The sequence below is a fragment of the Erpetoichthys calabaricus genome, chromosome 16 (assembly GCF_900747795.2).
Source record: "Erpetoichthys calabaricus chromosome 16, fErpCal1.3, whole genome shotgun sequence".
In the NCBI taxonomy this organism is placed as follows: Eukaryota; Metazoa; Chordata; class Cladistia; order Polypteriformes; family Polypteridae; genus Erpetoichthys; species Erpetoichthys calabaricus.
In genome coordinates this window covers 32,470,337-32,483,867 of record NC_041409.2, presented here as the reverse complement: position 1 = coordinate 32,483,867, position 13,531 = coordinate 32,470,337, and the positions used below count along the sequence as shown (strand labels likewise).

At 40.4% G+C, this 13,531-nt stretch overlaps 1 protein-coding gene across 1 annotated transcript in view; it reads right to left on the bottom strand.

Annotated features, from left to right (window-relative positions):
- The window catches only part of atp6v1d (ATPase H+ transporting V1 subunit D), a 33,851-nt gene that overhangs the window by 11,424 nt on the left and 8,896 nt on the right, over nt 1–13,531 (bottom strand). Inside the window, exons 2-7 of the mRNA XM_028821537.2 lie at nt 11,643–11,760; nt 11,032–11,111; nt 10,553–10,620; nt 4,729–4,773; nt 2,146–2,249; nt 1,497–1,563 (exon numbers count right to left, since the gene is read on the bottom strand). Of these exons, the coding sequence (XP_028677370.2) occupies nt 1,497–1,563; nt 2,146–2,249; nt 4,729–4,773; nt 10,553–10,620; nt 11,032–11,111; nt 11,643–11,760 (482 nt within the window). The remainder of the gene's footprint in view (nt 1–1,496; nt 1,564–2,145; nt 2,250–4,728; nt 4,774–10,552; nt 10,621–11,031; nt 11,112–11,642; nt 11,761–13,531) is intronic.

Genomic DNA, 13,531 nt, shown 5'->3' with positions numbered 1-13,531 from the left:
TGTGGAGCAGAGGAGTGAACCAAGGAAAATGTGTCTTTGCCCAAACATTATGGAGGGCACTGTATATCTTTCATCTTAATAGCATAACATATTATTCTCAGTCCTACTTAATCCTGTTCATGGTCATAGGTGAACCACAGCTTGTGCCCCACAGGACATGGTGCAGAACAGGAAACTGTTGCAGACAATGTGCCACTTCATTGCACATTTCAGTTACTTGTGCACCCACATTCACAGTCACACAGGGCCAATTTAAAAGTGCCAGTTCATCTAAACTCAGATTTTTGTGAGCACAGGAGGAAAATGGAAGTACCCAGAAGACATAGGGAAACACGTGAACAACATCTTTACTTAGAAGGCACAGAATTTGTAAATCTACCTATTGTACCACAGTCCTACCCCTCACCACTTAATGATTAAAAATGGCTCTAATGTCTCAAAAGCTGGACTGATAAACACAACAGTACAGCCTCACTGCACAATAATTTGCCAGTCACGTTCTTTACCAGTTACCTAAACAGTAGCCCTAAGCAGTTGCTCTGGTATATCCAGCACATGACTTTCTCTATATAAAGCTAGGATGCTAGAAGAAGAAAACAAATTACAAAATCATTCTCTCTGTATAGCAACATCTACTGGTGCAAAACTTCCTTAAAATCAATAGGCTTCCAATATTTCACAATACTAATAGTAGTGCAATGTCTTAATTGGTTTAAGTGATTCATTTAGGAATTGTTGTGTCTGAAAATGGTCAGCTTGTATTCTAGGATCCCTAAAACATCCATTGAAAACTCCACATGAACATTTTAAACCTGTCACATTACTTTCTCCATACTGCATGCCTATGGTTTATGCAGATAAAGTAACTAACACCTGGATTTGTATTTAGGCCCATGAACTGTCTGTGTGAAGTTTACGCAATCTCTGCGGACAGTTTGGTTTCCTTTCTAAATGATGTTTATGTGACATAAAACTGGCCTGATATGAGTGACTACGACTGTGTAATCAAAGAGTGTTGTGAGACAGACTAGCTTGCACTAACCTCAGTTGGGATCAAGCAGCTTGGCAAATGAAATAATAAACTGATTGAATGGATTTCCAAGCCAAGATGCACAATGTAGTGAAATTTGTAAACAAGAGAATTAGTTTATACCTATTCTATAATCTGGTACAAATCTGTGGTTTGGTGCATCTAATTGTTATTTTAAAATCAGACCTAAAAAAATCCTTGTTTTTATGTTAGTTTGTTACTGAGCTGTTTTGGGGAACAGTTTGAATATGTTACATTCGGAATGCAGAATCTGCTGTCAGTAGTTGGTTAATCTGATCTTTATATTAAAGCATATTTATTGAATCCTAGTATCCAAATTGTGTCAGTTATACTGAAGGAACAAGTATTTACAATAAATGGTTGCTTACAGAAGCTTGTAAATTTTCAGACATAAATCACATAGACTATGACCTCGTTTGAAGCCAGGCGTTAGGCAAAAACTTACCATGCTCAATTGCGTTCACACGTCGGTTAGTAATCTTTATTGCTTCGTCAAGAGTCACAAAGGAAGTCTGAAAAATAACACAACACATGTTTCATTTTCCCTCTCGATCAGCAGGAATCTGTTTCCAGACATCTAGGGATTTTAAAAATAAAAAAAAAACACTTTCCGAGTGCAAAGCTACACTATATCCAGAACCAAGAATGAGCTGTAAAATCCACATTTCTAACAGGCAATAAGGAACCATGGAAGCATGTTGTTCATTTATGGCACAAACTAAGCTGGCTATTTTTATTTCATAGTTAAACAAAGAGAAGTCAGGAGCTCCCAAAGTTTTATCATCTATTCTCACCTTCAATTTCAATGAAAAATTAGACATGTCAAAATTGAATCTAGAAATGAGACTGAAAACATGATTAGTCTGTTTTTCCCCCAAAATTTCTTCTCTTTGGGATTATGCCACAACCAAAATAGCACTGCACCAACCATTACAGGCCAAAAAACATTTCATATATCCATAAATCTTTGTAATTTAGACCAAAGTAAAGTGTTTGTCAAGCACCGTGGTAGTCATGCACCATTCACCTTCATCAAGAACACTTTTCATAAAAGAGTGGAGCATGTACACACTTCAAACTGGTTAGCTGCCTACCTGCAGTGAGGCCAGTTCCACCAGAAGCTCCACAGCTTTGGCATAGTTTCGTTTCAGTTTGGCCACCTGCTCTCCACCTCGAGCCAATCCAGTCAGCTCATAACCTGTTTGAAAAAATACATTTGCTTACACTGCGGCCAGGAAAACAAGCTGCATTTTTGTTTTTCTTTTTTTAACTCTTTAAAATTTTATCTCAAATCATAAAGGTGCCAAAATATATGGGATAATATAAGTCAATTCAACTCATTTCGTATATACCACAGTTATAATACACATACTGGTGTAGGACAAACTGGGTGTTGCCCTATTTTCCTAGGTTTTTAGGGCCCCTCAAGAGAAGCAGGAAGCCAGCTGCTCATTCCCCAACCATATTCCATGTAAACATTTCACACTTTATTTTAGTTGCTCAAGTATTCTACAGCTCTGATACTATCCAACATTCGATCAGCTTGCTTTATCAAATTCATCTAATTTACAACAGAGTGGTTAATCAAAGATAAACTGACATCTTTGCAGCCTGGAATGACATTAATCGAAAGCTTGTACCTGCAAGGTGACCACTTCCTTACTCTGATGGGTCACACTCATACTGGGACATACTCCAGTAAATAGAAGTGGAATTTGATCCAGTCAGTAGAGGATGTAAATTCTTGTCAAAACTAATGGAACCTTTTAATTCTTGTTGAGGACTGAAAATATTCTTTGGAACCTGGAAGCTCACTAGCCCTATTTGGATTTGAAATTTTTTTCTCACCTTAGAAATGGACATACTGGAATCCCTCTTAAATAACCCTGTGGCAGAAAGGGGAATCTATAGAAAAAGTTCTACTTCCAAGAAGTGAATCTTAGCACATAAACTCTTGTGGCAGAAACAGTCAAACTTTTTCCTATGAAGGTGAAGAGGATACAACAAAGAACTTGACTTCCAAAGTGACCTGAGGAAGACAATGTTGCATGAGACACATGGATAAACATCCATTTGGCAAATATAATGAGTGGACTCCACTGTAAGCAAAAATATTTCAGTTCAGCCTGGAGCAACACCACATGATTCCACACAAATATTGTAGATATTTAGATGAACTAAGATTCATAGATGACCTAACTAGGAAATAGCCAACTAAACACCAGCTTGCAAATTTTTAATTGTTCTTGTGTAATAATATGATTATTGGTCAGTCATTGTTCTACCTTCTGTAACGACTACTGTTTTATTTGATGTTTGGTAGCAGTAATGTGTGGGACTTATGTTTTGAACTGGTCCAATGATACTGGGAAAGTAGTTTGCTCTGACTCACTTTTTCTTTGCATGGGAAGCAAGTTAGAAGCACATGATGTATAGAGACATTATCTTTATGAACTCTCCTGTTGTATCCCCAGACATAAATGGGTTTCTCACTCCTGTTCATTTATGTCTTTTGGAAAGTTGATTAAAGATATAATGGAACTCATTTCCAGACTTGTGAATAGAGTTTACCTTACTGTTTACCTGCATCACCATTTAGGAAGTAACACAGAGAGAACAGTACTGCCAGCTTCTATTTTTTTTAAAAGCTTTTAAAAAATTTCAAGTCAAAGTGAGTTTAACCCTCTCACACCCATGGCTGTGATTTAGATAGATAGATAGATAGATAGATAGATAGATAGATAGATAACTTTATTAATCCCAAGGGGAAATACACATTTACAGCTGGGGCCAGCCGACAGCTACTGTACCTTATGCTAAAATTCCAAAAGTGAAATGTTTAAGGAATGAGCTTATACAAGCAAACACTCTAGAGAACCTTTAAATGATTTAAGAGCAGCCACTTCTGAGTCATATGTATGCCTCTTCCTTTTATATTGGCACATACAAGCAATTACCTTATTTCTATAATCCTTGTATCTATCAATAAATTATATTATTTCTTAAAATGAATGCACTTTAGTTAATTGCTGGGAACCCCCATTTAAAAAGGGAAAGTAAATGACAATAACGTAGGTACCCTAACATCATGTCTAATAAATGACCGCTGTTGTCACCAGTAAAGCAGATACTGAATTAAACAATTAACTAATATCACCCAATCAATTCAATGTACCCATAATAAAACTTTCTCAAACCTGCTTAATCCAGTTCATAGTTACTGGGCCCAGAACTATTCCAGGAGCATCAAACAAAGAGAGCCCTAGACAGATTATTAGTGCATTGCAGGGCCAATTTGAAATCTCTGGTTAACTTAACAAACAAGTATTTTCAGGGTGTGGGAGAAAAGTGCACTCTGACAAAGGGAAAAATGTAAAAATTCCATATAGACAATGACAAGGATTTGAACCCATGAGACTATGTGTGTGTAAGTCAGCAACACTAGCCACTGTGGTACCTCTGTTTGGGACTGAAAGGTATATTGAGTTTCAACAAGATTGTCTGTTGTCAAAACAAGAAAAGTTGAAAACATAGGTTGTGTGTTTCACATAATGTCCTTCTGGATGGCATTCACCATATAAGGCTGTATATGAAACTACTACTAGTTTACATTACAGCACACCAAATACAGTACTGTGAACTGTGAACAAAGAGACCATAAAACATGTGGAACTTACTGTCTGTTCCTTCATGGTAGTGTTCAAACACAGGAAGAGTGACACCTGCAAAACAAAATGTGATTGAAAACGCAGAATAAGTCTTTGTTGATTTTTAAATAGCTGGAGTTTATAGAGTGCCTCTTGTCTATGGTATTAAAAAATCAATTGCCTTCAGTTTTTGCCTCTATATACTGCTTCCTCATCAATTTCCCTGTTTGTCTTCAGCACAGGCCATCCTCAGGGTGGTCCAGATCTAATTATGCAACTGTTTAACTGACAACCATCTCCCCGCCATTTTGGAATGCAGGGCAGGTGCTGCCATCTATTGGCAACTAAAAGAATTTTAAGTGAAATCTCTATGTTCAGGGCAGGTGCTGTGAATTCTCTATGTAATAAACTTAAGTTATAGCGTAATGAAAATTGCATAATTAGATCTGGACCACCCTATACTGTATTAACTTATTGCTGAATTTATATTCCCATTTCCAAATTTCTGTAGAAAGTGCCTGAAATATCAAACAATGCAAGACTTGTACAGTTTTCATACTGCCAACTGAAAGTAAGCAAAATTTGTTATATCCAGGACAAGTAACATTTTCTGTAAACTTCAATATTTAATGAAGTAGACCATTTTGAGGGGGTCCAGTTTGGTGGGCTCAGGATTGGGTCACTGCTTTTTGCAGATGATGTTGTCCTGTTTGCTTCATCAGGCCGTGATCTTCAGCTCTCTCTGGATCGGTTCGCAGCCGAGTGTGAAGCGGCTGGGATGAGAATCAGCACCTCCAAATCCGAGACCATGGTCCTCAGCCGGAAAAGGGTGGAGTGCCCTCTCAGGGTTGGTAGCGAGATCCTGCCCCAAGTGGAGGAGTTCAAGTATCTCGGGGTCTTGTTCACGAGTGAGGGAAGAATGGAGCGTGAGATCGACAGGCGGATCGGTGCAGCATCCGCAGTAATGCGGGCGTTGCATCGATCTGTCGTGGTGAAAAAGGAGCTGAGCCGCAAGGCGAAGCTCTCAATTTACCAGTCGATCTATGTTCCTACCCTCACCTATGGTCATGAGCTATGGGTAGTGACCGAAAGAACGAGCTCGCGAATACAACCGGCTGAAATGAGTTTCCTCCACAGGGTGTCTGGGCTTTCCCTTGAAGATAGGGTGAGAAGCTCAGTCATCCGGGAGGGGCTCAGAGTAGAGCCGCTGCTCCTCCGCATCGAGAGGAGTCAGATGAGGTGGCTCGGGCATCTGATCAGGATGCCTCCTGGACGCCTCCCTGGTGAGGTGTTCCGGGCACGTCTAACCGGGAGGAGGCCCCGGGGAAGACCCAGGACACGCTGGAGGGACTATGTCTCCCGGCTGGCCTGGGAACGCCTCGGGATTCTCCCGGAAGAGCTAGAAGAAGTGGCCGGGGAGAGGGAAGTCTGGGCATCTCTGCTCAAGCTGCTGCCCCCGCGACCCGACCTCGGATAAGCGGGAGACAATGGATGGATGGATGGACCATTTTACATGTAATATATGCTACTTCATATATTAATGGTTAAATAATTAATTAATTAATTTTAATCATACCAGGCCGCCCTATCCTTAGTGACATTTTCCAGCTCATCCCAGGTCAGTTGTGAGATATAATCCCACCAGTATGTAATGAGTCTTCTCCTAGTGAATCACAAATGTTTGTTTAAGTAAGCATCAATTATATCTGTACTAGGGGGCCCCGCCCCCCTGCTCGCTTCGCTCGCCAACCCCTGGGGTTGGGTAATTATAAATAGCGTGATGTATGTATGAGATATAGCATAGTGTGAAGGTGTAGATGACGCACATAGGAAGCAAAGAATAAACTGCATGGCACAGTGTAAAGATTTATCGGAAAATTTGTTTGTACACAACATTAGTAGTAAAGATGGGGTCTTGTCCTTGAATGAGTTTTCTTTGGCATGGATCATGTATAACCTTAACTTTAACATCAGATGAATGTCGAACTCGTGAGAAGGCCACATAAAGTTGTCCATGTCCAAAAACGGGCTCAGAGAGGTAGATGCCAACCTTGTTCGTGGTTTGTCGTTGTGATTTGTTGATGGTCATGGCAAATGCAGGTTTAACGGGGAACTGTCGCCGTTTAGGTCAGAACTTGTAAGGTCAATTCTAGGAATCAGCACAGTATTGTTAGCATGTGATCCTGTAAGAAGTTTTGCTTCAATAATATTGTGTGTCATGGTGTTGACGACTAAACGTGTACCATTGCATAAACCTTGTTTAGTGTTAAGGTTTCTTAATAGCATGATTATTGTTCCGATATTAAGGTTAAGATTGTGTTGTGGTAATCTGGCTGGGTTAATAGTATTCAAATATTGTAAGGGGAAATTAAGATGGTCATTGTCGTCATCAGAGTCAACTTTGTCAGAGCTTAGAAAGAGCTGTGCCTCTCTAGGAAGTAATGCAATGACTTGGTTATTTATGTGATCAACATTAATATTTTTTGGACATAATACAGTCCGTTGTGTTAAAAGGGGTATTTGGTCTAATGAGATTGTTGTTCCAAATATCTCCGTAACTAAGTCGTCGCAGATAAAGGCTTGAGGAATTGTAATAATATCTGGGTGAAGTCCATCTGTATTGGCGAGTGTCCCATCTCCCAGTTTTAATAACTAATTGTTATATTCTGGATCTGGACATCGCATGTTTTGTACCAATTGTATCTTTTGAAAGCAATGCCAAATGTCCGCGTATTTTAAGGTGGACTGAACAATAGCTCAGCGCATGGCATGTGGAACAATAGCTAAGCACTGTCTAAAATCTCCTCCTAATAAAAGTACCTTTCCCCCAAAGGGAATATTATTATTCATCAACGTTTGTAGAAGTTTATCAATGGTGTTGAGTAAGTGACTGGATGCCATTGTACATTCATCTATAATTAACAGTTTTGCAAGACGGATGTCACGTGCATTGTTACTGTTCATTTTCATAGTGGATACCGATGTTTCTGTAATTGGGACCGGTATTTTGAATAAGGAGTGACATGCGTTTTTGGAGCCGAGACATTTTTTCTTCCACGGTTTCAGAAGCGCGTTGTAGGCGCCGACGTGTATTGTTTTTTTTCATGCGGGTTCGTGTACGCGAAAGCAGTATGGGCCATTGCCTTTTGGTGGCCTGATATTTACTCCGGTAGATGCAAAAGCAAATGAACTATTGTAGGATGTAATGCAGTTCATAAAGTTTTTATTTTCAGGTACATCGTTAGTTAGAAGCTTCCGTAGATATTCAGGATATGAATGTAAAGGAGGCAGTCTAACTTGACCCTTTTGACAACAACGTGTAAATTCATTACTTGTATTACCAGTTGTTTCTTCAGGGAAGTTAAGTGAATGACAATGATTGCAAATGACATTCATTAATCCCAATGAATTTTCATGAATAGTGGACTCACTATTGAACGTGTTGTCAGCTAACTGGCGGAATCGTTTAGCAGGTGTTTGTTGTTCATGTCTTTGACGTTTATCTTTTGCTTGTGTCGTTTGAGAGGCGCGTCGTTGTATACCCAGTATTTGGGATGTGTTGTTTTGCAGCTGTAATCACTTTGCTTGTGTTGTGTGAGAAGCCCGTTGTAGTCGCCGGCGTTCATTGTTTGTATTGAGCCTGGCCCGTTTTTGAATCTCGGTCAGTCGAGCTTTCTCTTTTTGGAGCTTTGCCTGCTTGTTTTCTGGCATTTCAGATGCGCGTTGTAGACCTCTGCGTTCATTTATTTTTGTCCCTTCGCTCCCGTTTTTGTATCTCTGTGACTCGAGCTCTTTCGTTTTGAACCCGTGCCTGCTTCGCTTCAGTACTTTGAGACGCGCGCTGCATGTGTCTACATTCATTGTGTCTGTCCATCTGGGCTCGTTTCTGTAACTGTGTTAGTTGAGCTTTGCGTTTTTGGAGCCGAGACATTTTTTCTTCCGCAGTTTCAGAAGCGCGTTGTAGGCGCCGACGTTGATTGTTTTTTTTCATGCGGGTTCGTGTTTGTGGTCCCGTTACTTGAGCCGTATCGTTTTGTACCCGTGATCATGAATTCATGACTTGTTTGTTCTTTATTGTTAGTAATATGGATAAGTAATAAGGAGGATCGCAGTCACTGTTAATATGGAGCCTTTTCTGTGGTTGTACGGTTAATAGTGCATCATTGTAATGAGATTCACCTATGCTGTATAGTTTGAACGTGTTCAGATGACGTATGTTTAATACGGACTGTTCGTTTCTTCGTATTATTACCCATCAGGTGTCGCGCCCGTATATGTATTGTAGTCCGGTGTCTTGTTGTTTATGTATGACGTCGTTTGTTGGCGTGCGTTTTTTTAGAAGTGCGTGGAATGTGCTGTATAGTCTGTACATTGATTTCAGATGCGAGTTGTAGGCGAATGCTTCTATCGTAGTATCTGCTGTTTTCCGAAACACAAATCGCTTTCTGTAATATGATGGGTTTGATGTGTGACCCTTTGAGGACTCCGTAGTTCAATCTCGGGCTCGATGGGTGACCGTGTGTGGAGTCCGTAGTCTGTCCCGTTTCACTTTGGGGTGTATGTCTGACTCCTCGTTTTTGTGTGATATGGGTGCGTTGCCTCATTTCATATTTCTGTTAGTGGAGGGGCGCTTTGTGTCTCATTTCTTATTTATGTTAGTGTGTGAAATCCGTAGTCTGTCTCGTTTCATGTGCTATGGGCTTTGTGTGGCACTTGCATCTGACTCCTTCTTTATGTGTGTTAGGGGCGCGTTGCCTCATTTTTTATTTCTGTTAGTGGAGGGGGGCTTTGTGTGTTGTGAGCCTGAATCCTCTTTTTTGTGTGCGTACCGTTTCGTGTGCTATGTGGCGCTTGCGTCTGACTCCTTTGTTTTTGGTGAGCTAGGGGTGCGTTGCCTCATTTCTTATTTCTGTTAGTGGAGGGGGGGCTTTGTGTGTCGTGGGTCTGAAGCCTCTTTTTTGTGTGCGTCCTGTTTCGTGTGCTATGGGGTTCGTGTGGCGCGGTGTTGTCGCTTGCGTCTGACTCCTTTGTTTTTGGTGCGCTAGGGGTGCGTTGCCTCATTTCTTATTTTTGTTAGTGGAGGGGGGCTTTGTGTGTCGTGGGTCTGAAGCCTCTTTTTTGTGTGCGTCCCGTTTCGTGTGCTATGGGCTTCGTGTGGCGCAGTGTGCCATAGGTTTGTGTGGCGCCTGTGTCTGACTCCTTTTTTTTGTGTGCTATGGGCGCGGCGCCTCATTTCTTATTTTCCGTTGCTTGGAGGGGGGCTTTGTGTGGCGCCTGCGCACTACGTCTTTTGCGTCCACGGCCCATGTCCCTGCGTCCATATCCGGTTTACCATTCTCGTTTAGTAATATGGATGAATAATTTAAAAACTATAAATATTTTGGTTGTCTTAACAACTAGTCTTATATCCTGGCTTGATTCAGAGAGTTTACTATCTGAAAACACAACATTTCTTTTTCTTAACCCGTTACTTTTTAAATCTGCCGAAATGTTTAGGATCATCGTCATACTGGAGGCCCTCGTTTTCAGCTCAGTTCATTTCAGTTTCAGAATATTTTGGTATGATTCTGAATGCATGGTTTCCTAAGTGCTGGTGATTTAGGAGTAGACAAGCAGCATGAAATCATGACACTTGAGGTTGACACACCAGCCCATTGCAGGGCCCACTTACACACACAAGCCTTTGGGATGTGGAAGGACAAACTACAAAAACCTCCAGACCTTAGAGAAAAACACTGACTGGATAGGACAGTTGAACCCTAAAAATTAATTAGCCTAACTAATCTGTCCAAAAGAGGCTTATGTCAATGTTAAATTGTTTGATCCAATCTCCAGTGCCCATGGGTAATGTTACCTGCAACGTTGTCCTTCTTGGCTCTAACTTTCACTTGTGCTCGGTTTACATTCTGAATCACAGTGGTACTGGGTGAAAAAACAAAATGGAAACATAAAAATTAATTATATATACATAATAGATCCTGAAACTAACTGATTGGTAAAATTCAATAGCTATAATTATCTATCCTTGAACAGCCACTTGAACTATATTTCTTAATTGTTTTAAAAATATATCAAATTGTGATTTTCTGACTTACTGAGCTGAACAAATGCAAGAAGCAAATACAACTATCTTGAGAGTGGAATGTATGCTGAATGCTGGTAAAAATACCTCACAAAAACACAGGAAGAATAGTTATAAACTAAGGAATCCCAACCTAGAATGGGAATTGGATTGCTAGAATGTGGGGACGTTACCTGAGCTACACCTACACCCACCAATTTTTACTCAGACTGATTTAAATTTTCCTAAATTGTAAAATTCCAAAGGCTCACCTAAAATCTCCAGCAGCAAACTTTGCTTCAGCCAGAGAAAAAGCAGCCTCTCTCATTACTTCACCCATCAAAGTCTTTGTCTGTAAAAGAAAAAAATTGGCAAAAAATGAAAAACACATATTTCATAGAATTTCTAGGTCTTTATGTAGTAGTGGAGTGATCTACTGTTTTAGCTATTTTTTAAAATAAAAAGTGCACTAAAATGACAACTTTTATTGGCTGAGTAGATTACAATATGCCTGATTACAAGGTGTCTGGAGACGGGGCCCGATCTGCCTCGAAAAACTTCTATATTGTAATCTATTCACTTAGCCAGTAAAAGGTGTCATTTTGCATCATTTCTCATTAAGTCTTCATGAAAAGAAGTGGCGCCAACATGACATTCCGACACCTTAATAAGAAACCTAGCAAGTCCCAGACAGGGTGAAACCTGAGGGGAAGGAATGGTTCTAGTCTGAAGTAATGACAGTATTTATTCTCTGAGATTGTACCTCTGGAAGCATATATTATGGAGTTGAAAAATAAGGTCACAAGAATGATCACAATGAAAAGTAGCACTGTCTCCGAACTGCAGACAGATGATTTATGAAAATGTGACTTTTACCACTCACCTCAATAATCTTCCTCAGAATCTGTCTGAAACGCATTGTAAGGGCATCAGCTTTCTTCTTCAAAAGGTTACGGCCAGTTTGAGCTCCTTTAAGCCGTGCTTTCATAATGGTCTGTGCCCTTTAGAAGAGTAAAAAACCAAAATGAAACCTACTTTGCAATCTGACAAACTAAAGAAATTGTATATAATCAGCAATTGGATTGACTTCTTATTACAAAAAACTGGTTTGAAACAAAACCTGCAGGTGTTACTTGAAAACCTCAGTTATGTGGGAGAAGATATCAACTTCTGCTTCATTCAAATAAAAATAGAAATATAAAAGAAATATTTTGCTAATTTAATTTCAATAATCAATATCTGAAATTTAAAGAATTTACTATTTTACCATAAAATGACTTAAGTGTTTGGATAATATCATATGGTGTGGTCTCTGCAATTTCCTCTCCTATTATTTATAATGAAGTATGATAAGACATGATGCTTTCAGTCACTGCCCTGCAACAAATAACCTTTTCCATTATTTAAATCAAAATTTAAACTCATTAGTTTACCAAACCTGTAGTCAAAATAAACACCCCATAAAAGATTTTAAATAACTAATGCACCATAAACTTTGTTTTAGAATGTAGAAACCTGGAAGGAAAACAAAAAAATTCCAAGTTTGGTGGACTCAGGATTGGGTCACTGCTTTTTGCAGATGATGATGTCCTGTTTGCTTCATCAGGCCATGATCTTCAGCTCTCTCTGGATCGGTTCGCAGCCGAGTGTGAAGCAGCTGGGATGGGAATCAGCACCTCCAAATCCGAGACCATGGTCCTCAGCTGGAAAAGGGTGGAGTGTCCTCTCAGGATTGGGAGCGAGATCCTGCCCCAAGTGGAGGAGTTCAAGTATCTCTGGGTCTTGTTCATGAGTGAAGGAAGAATAGAGCGGGAGATCGACAGGCGGATCAGTGTGGCATCCGCAGTGATGCGGGCTCTGCATCGGTCTGTCGTGGTGAAAAAGGAGCTGAGCTGTAAGGCAAAGCTCTCAATTTACCAGTTGATCTATGCTCCTACCCTCACCTATGGTCATGAGATGTGGGTAGTGACTGAAAGAACGAGCTCGCAAATAAAAGTGGCTGAAATGAGTTTCTTTCCGCAGGGTGTCTAGGCTTTCTCTTAAAGATAGGGTGAGAAGCTCGGTCATCCGGGAGGAGCTCAGAGTAGAGCCGCTGCTCCTCTGCATCGAGGGGAGTCAGATGAGGTGGCTCGGCATCTGATCAGGATACCTCCTGGATGCCTCCCTGGTGAACTGTTCCGGGCACGTCTAATCGGGAGGAGGCCCCAGGGAAGACCCAGGACACGCTGGAGGGACTATGTCTCCCGGCTGGCCTGGGAACGCCTTGGGATTCCCCCATAAGAGCTAGAAGAAGTGGCCGGAGAGAGGGAAGTATGGGCATCTCTGCTCAAGCTGCTGCCCCCCTGACCTGATCTTAGATAAGAGGAAGAGGATGGATGGATGGATGGATGGATGGATGGATGGATAAAAGCTACACTTCAAAACAAGAACGATAACAGGGTCAAAAATCCAGAAAAACAAAATGAAAGCCAAATAATCTACTGTATATACAGTAGCTAGCAAGAATAGAAAAAGAGCAAAGACATTCTGCACTCAGTGTTAGTTAATGCAACTCTGTCAAACGAGCGGCAAACACAGGTCTTTAAAGCCTTTAGTTGCTACAGTCTGACCTGCTTACAGCACCTGATCAAGTGATTCACCCCACAACTTAATTACATAATTCAACGTCAAAATGCCAATGCAAAACAGTACACAAAGACACATTATTCAATTTAAACTAAAACTGAACATTTGAAAGTTAAAAAAAATAAATACAAAGAAAAAAACGCAAAA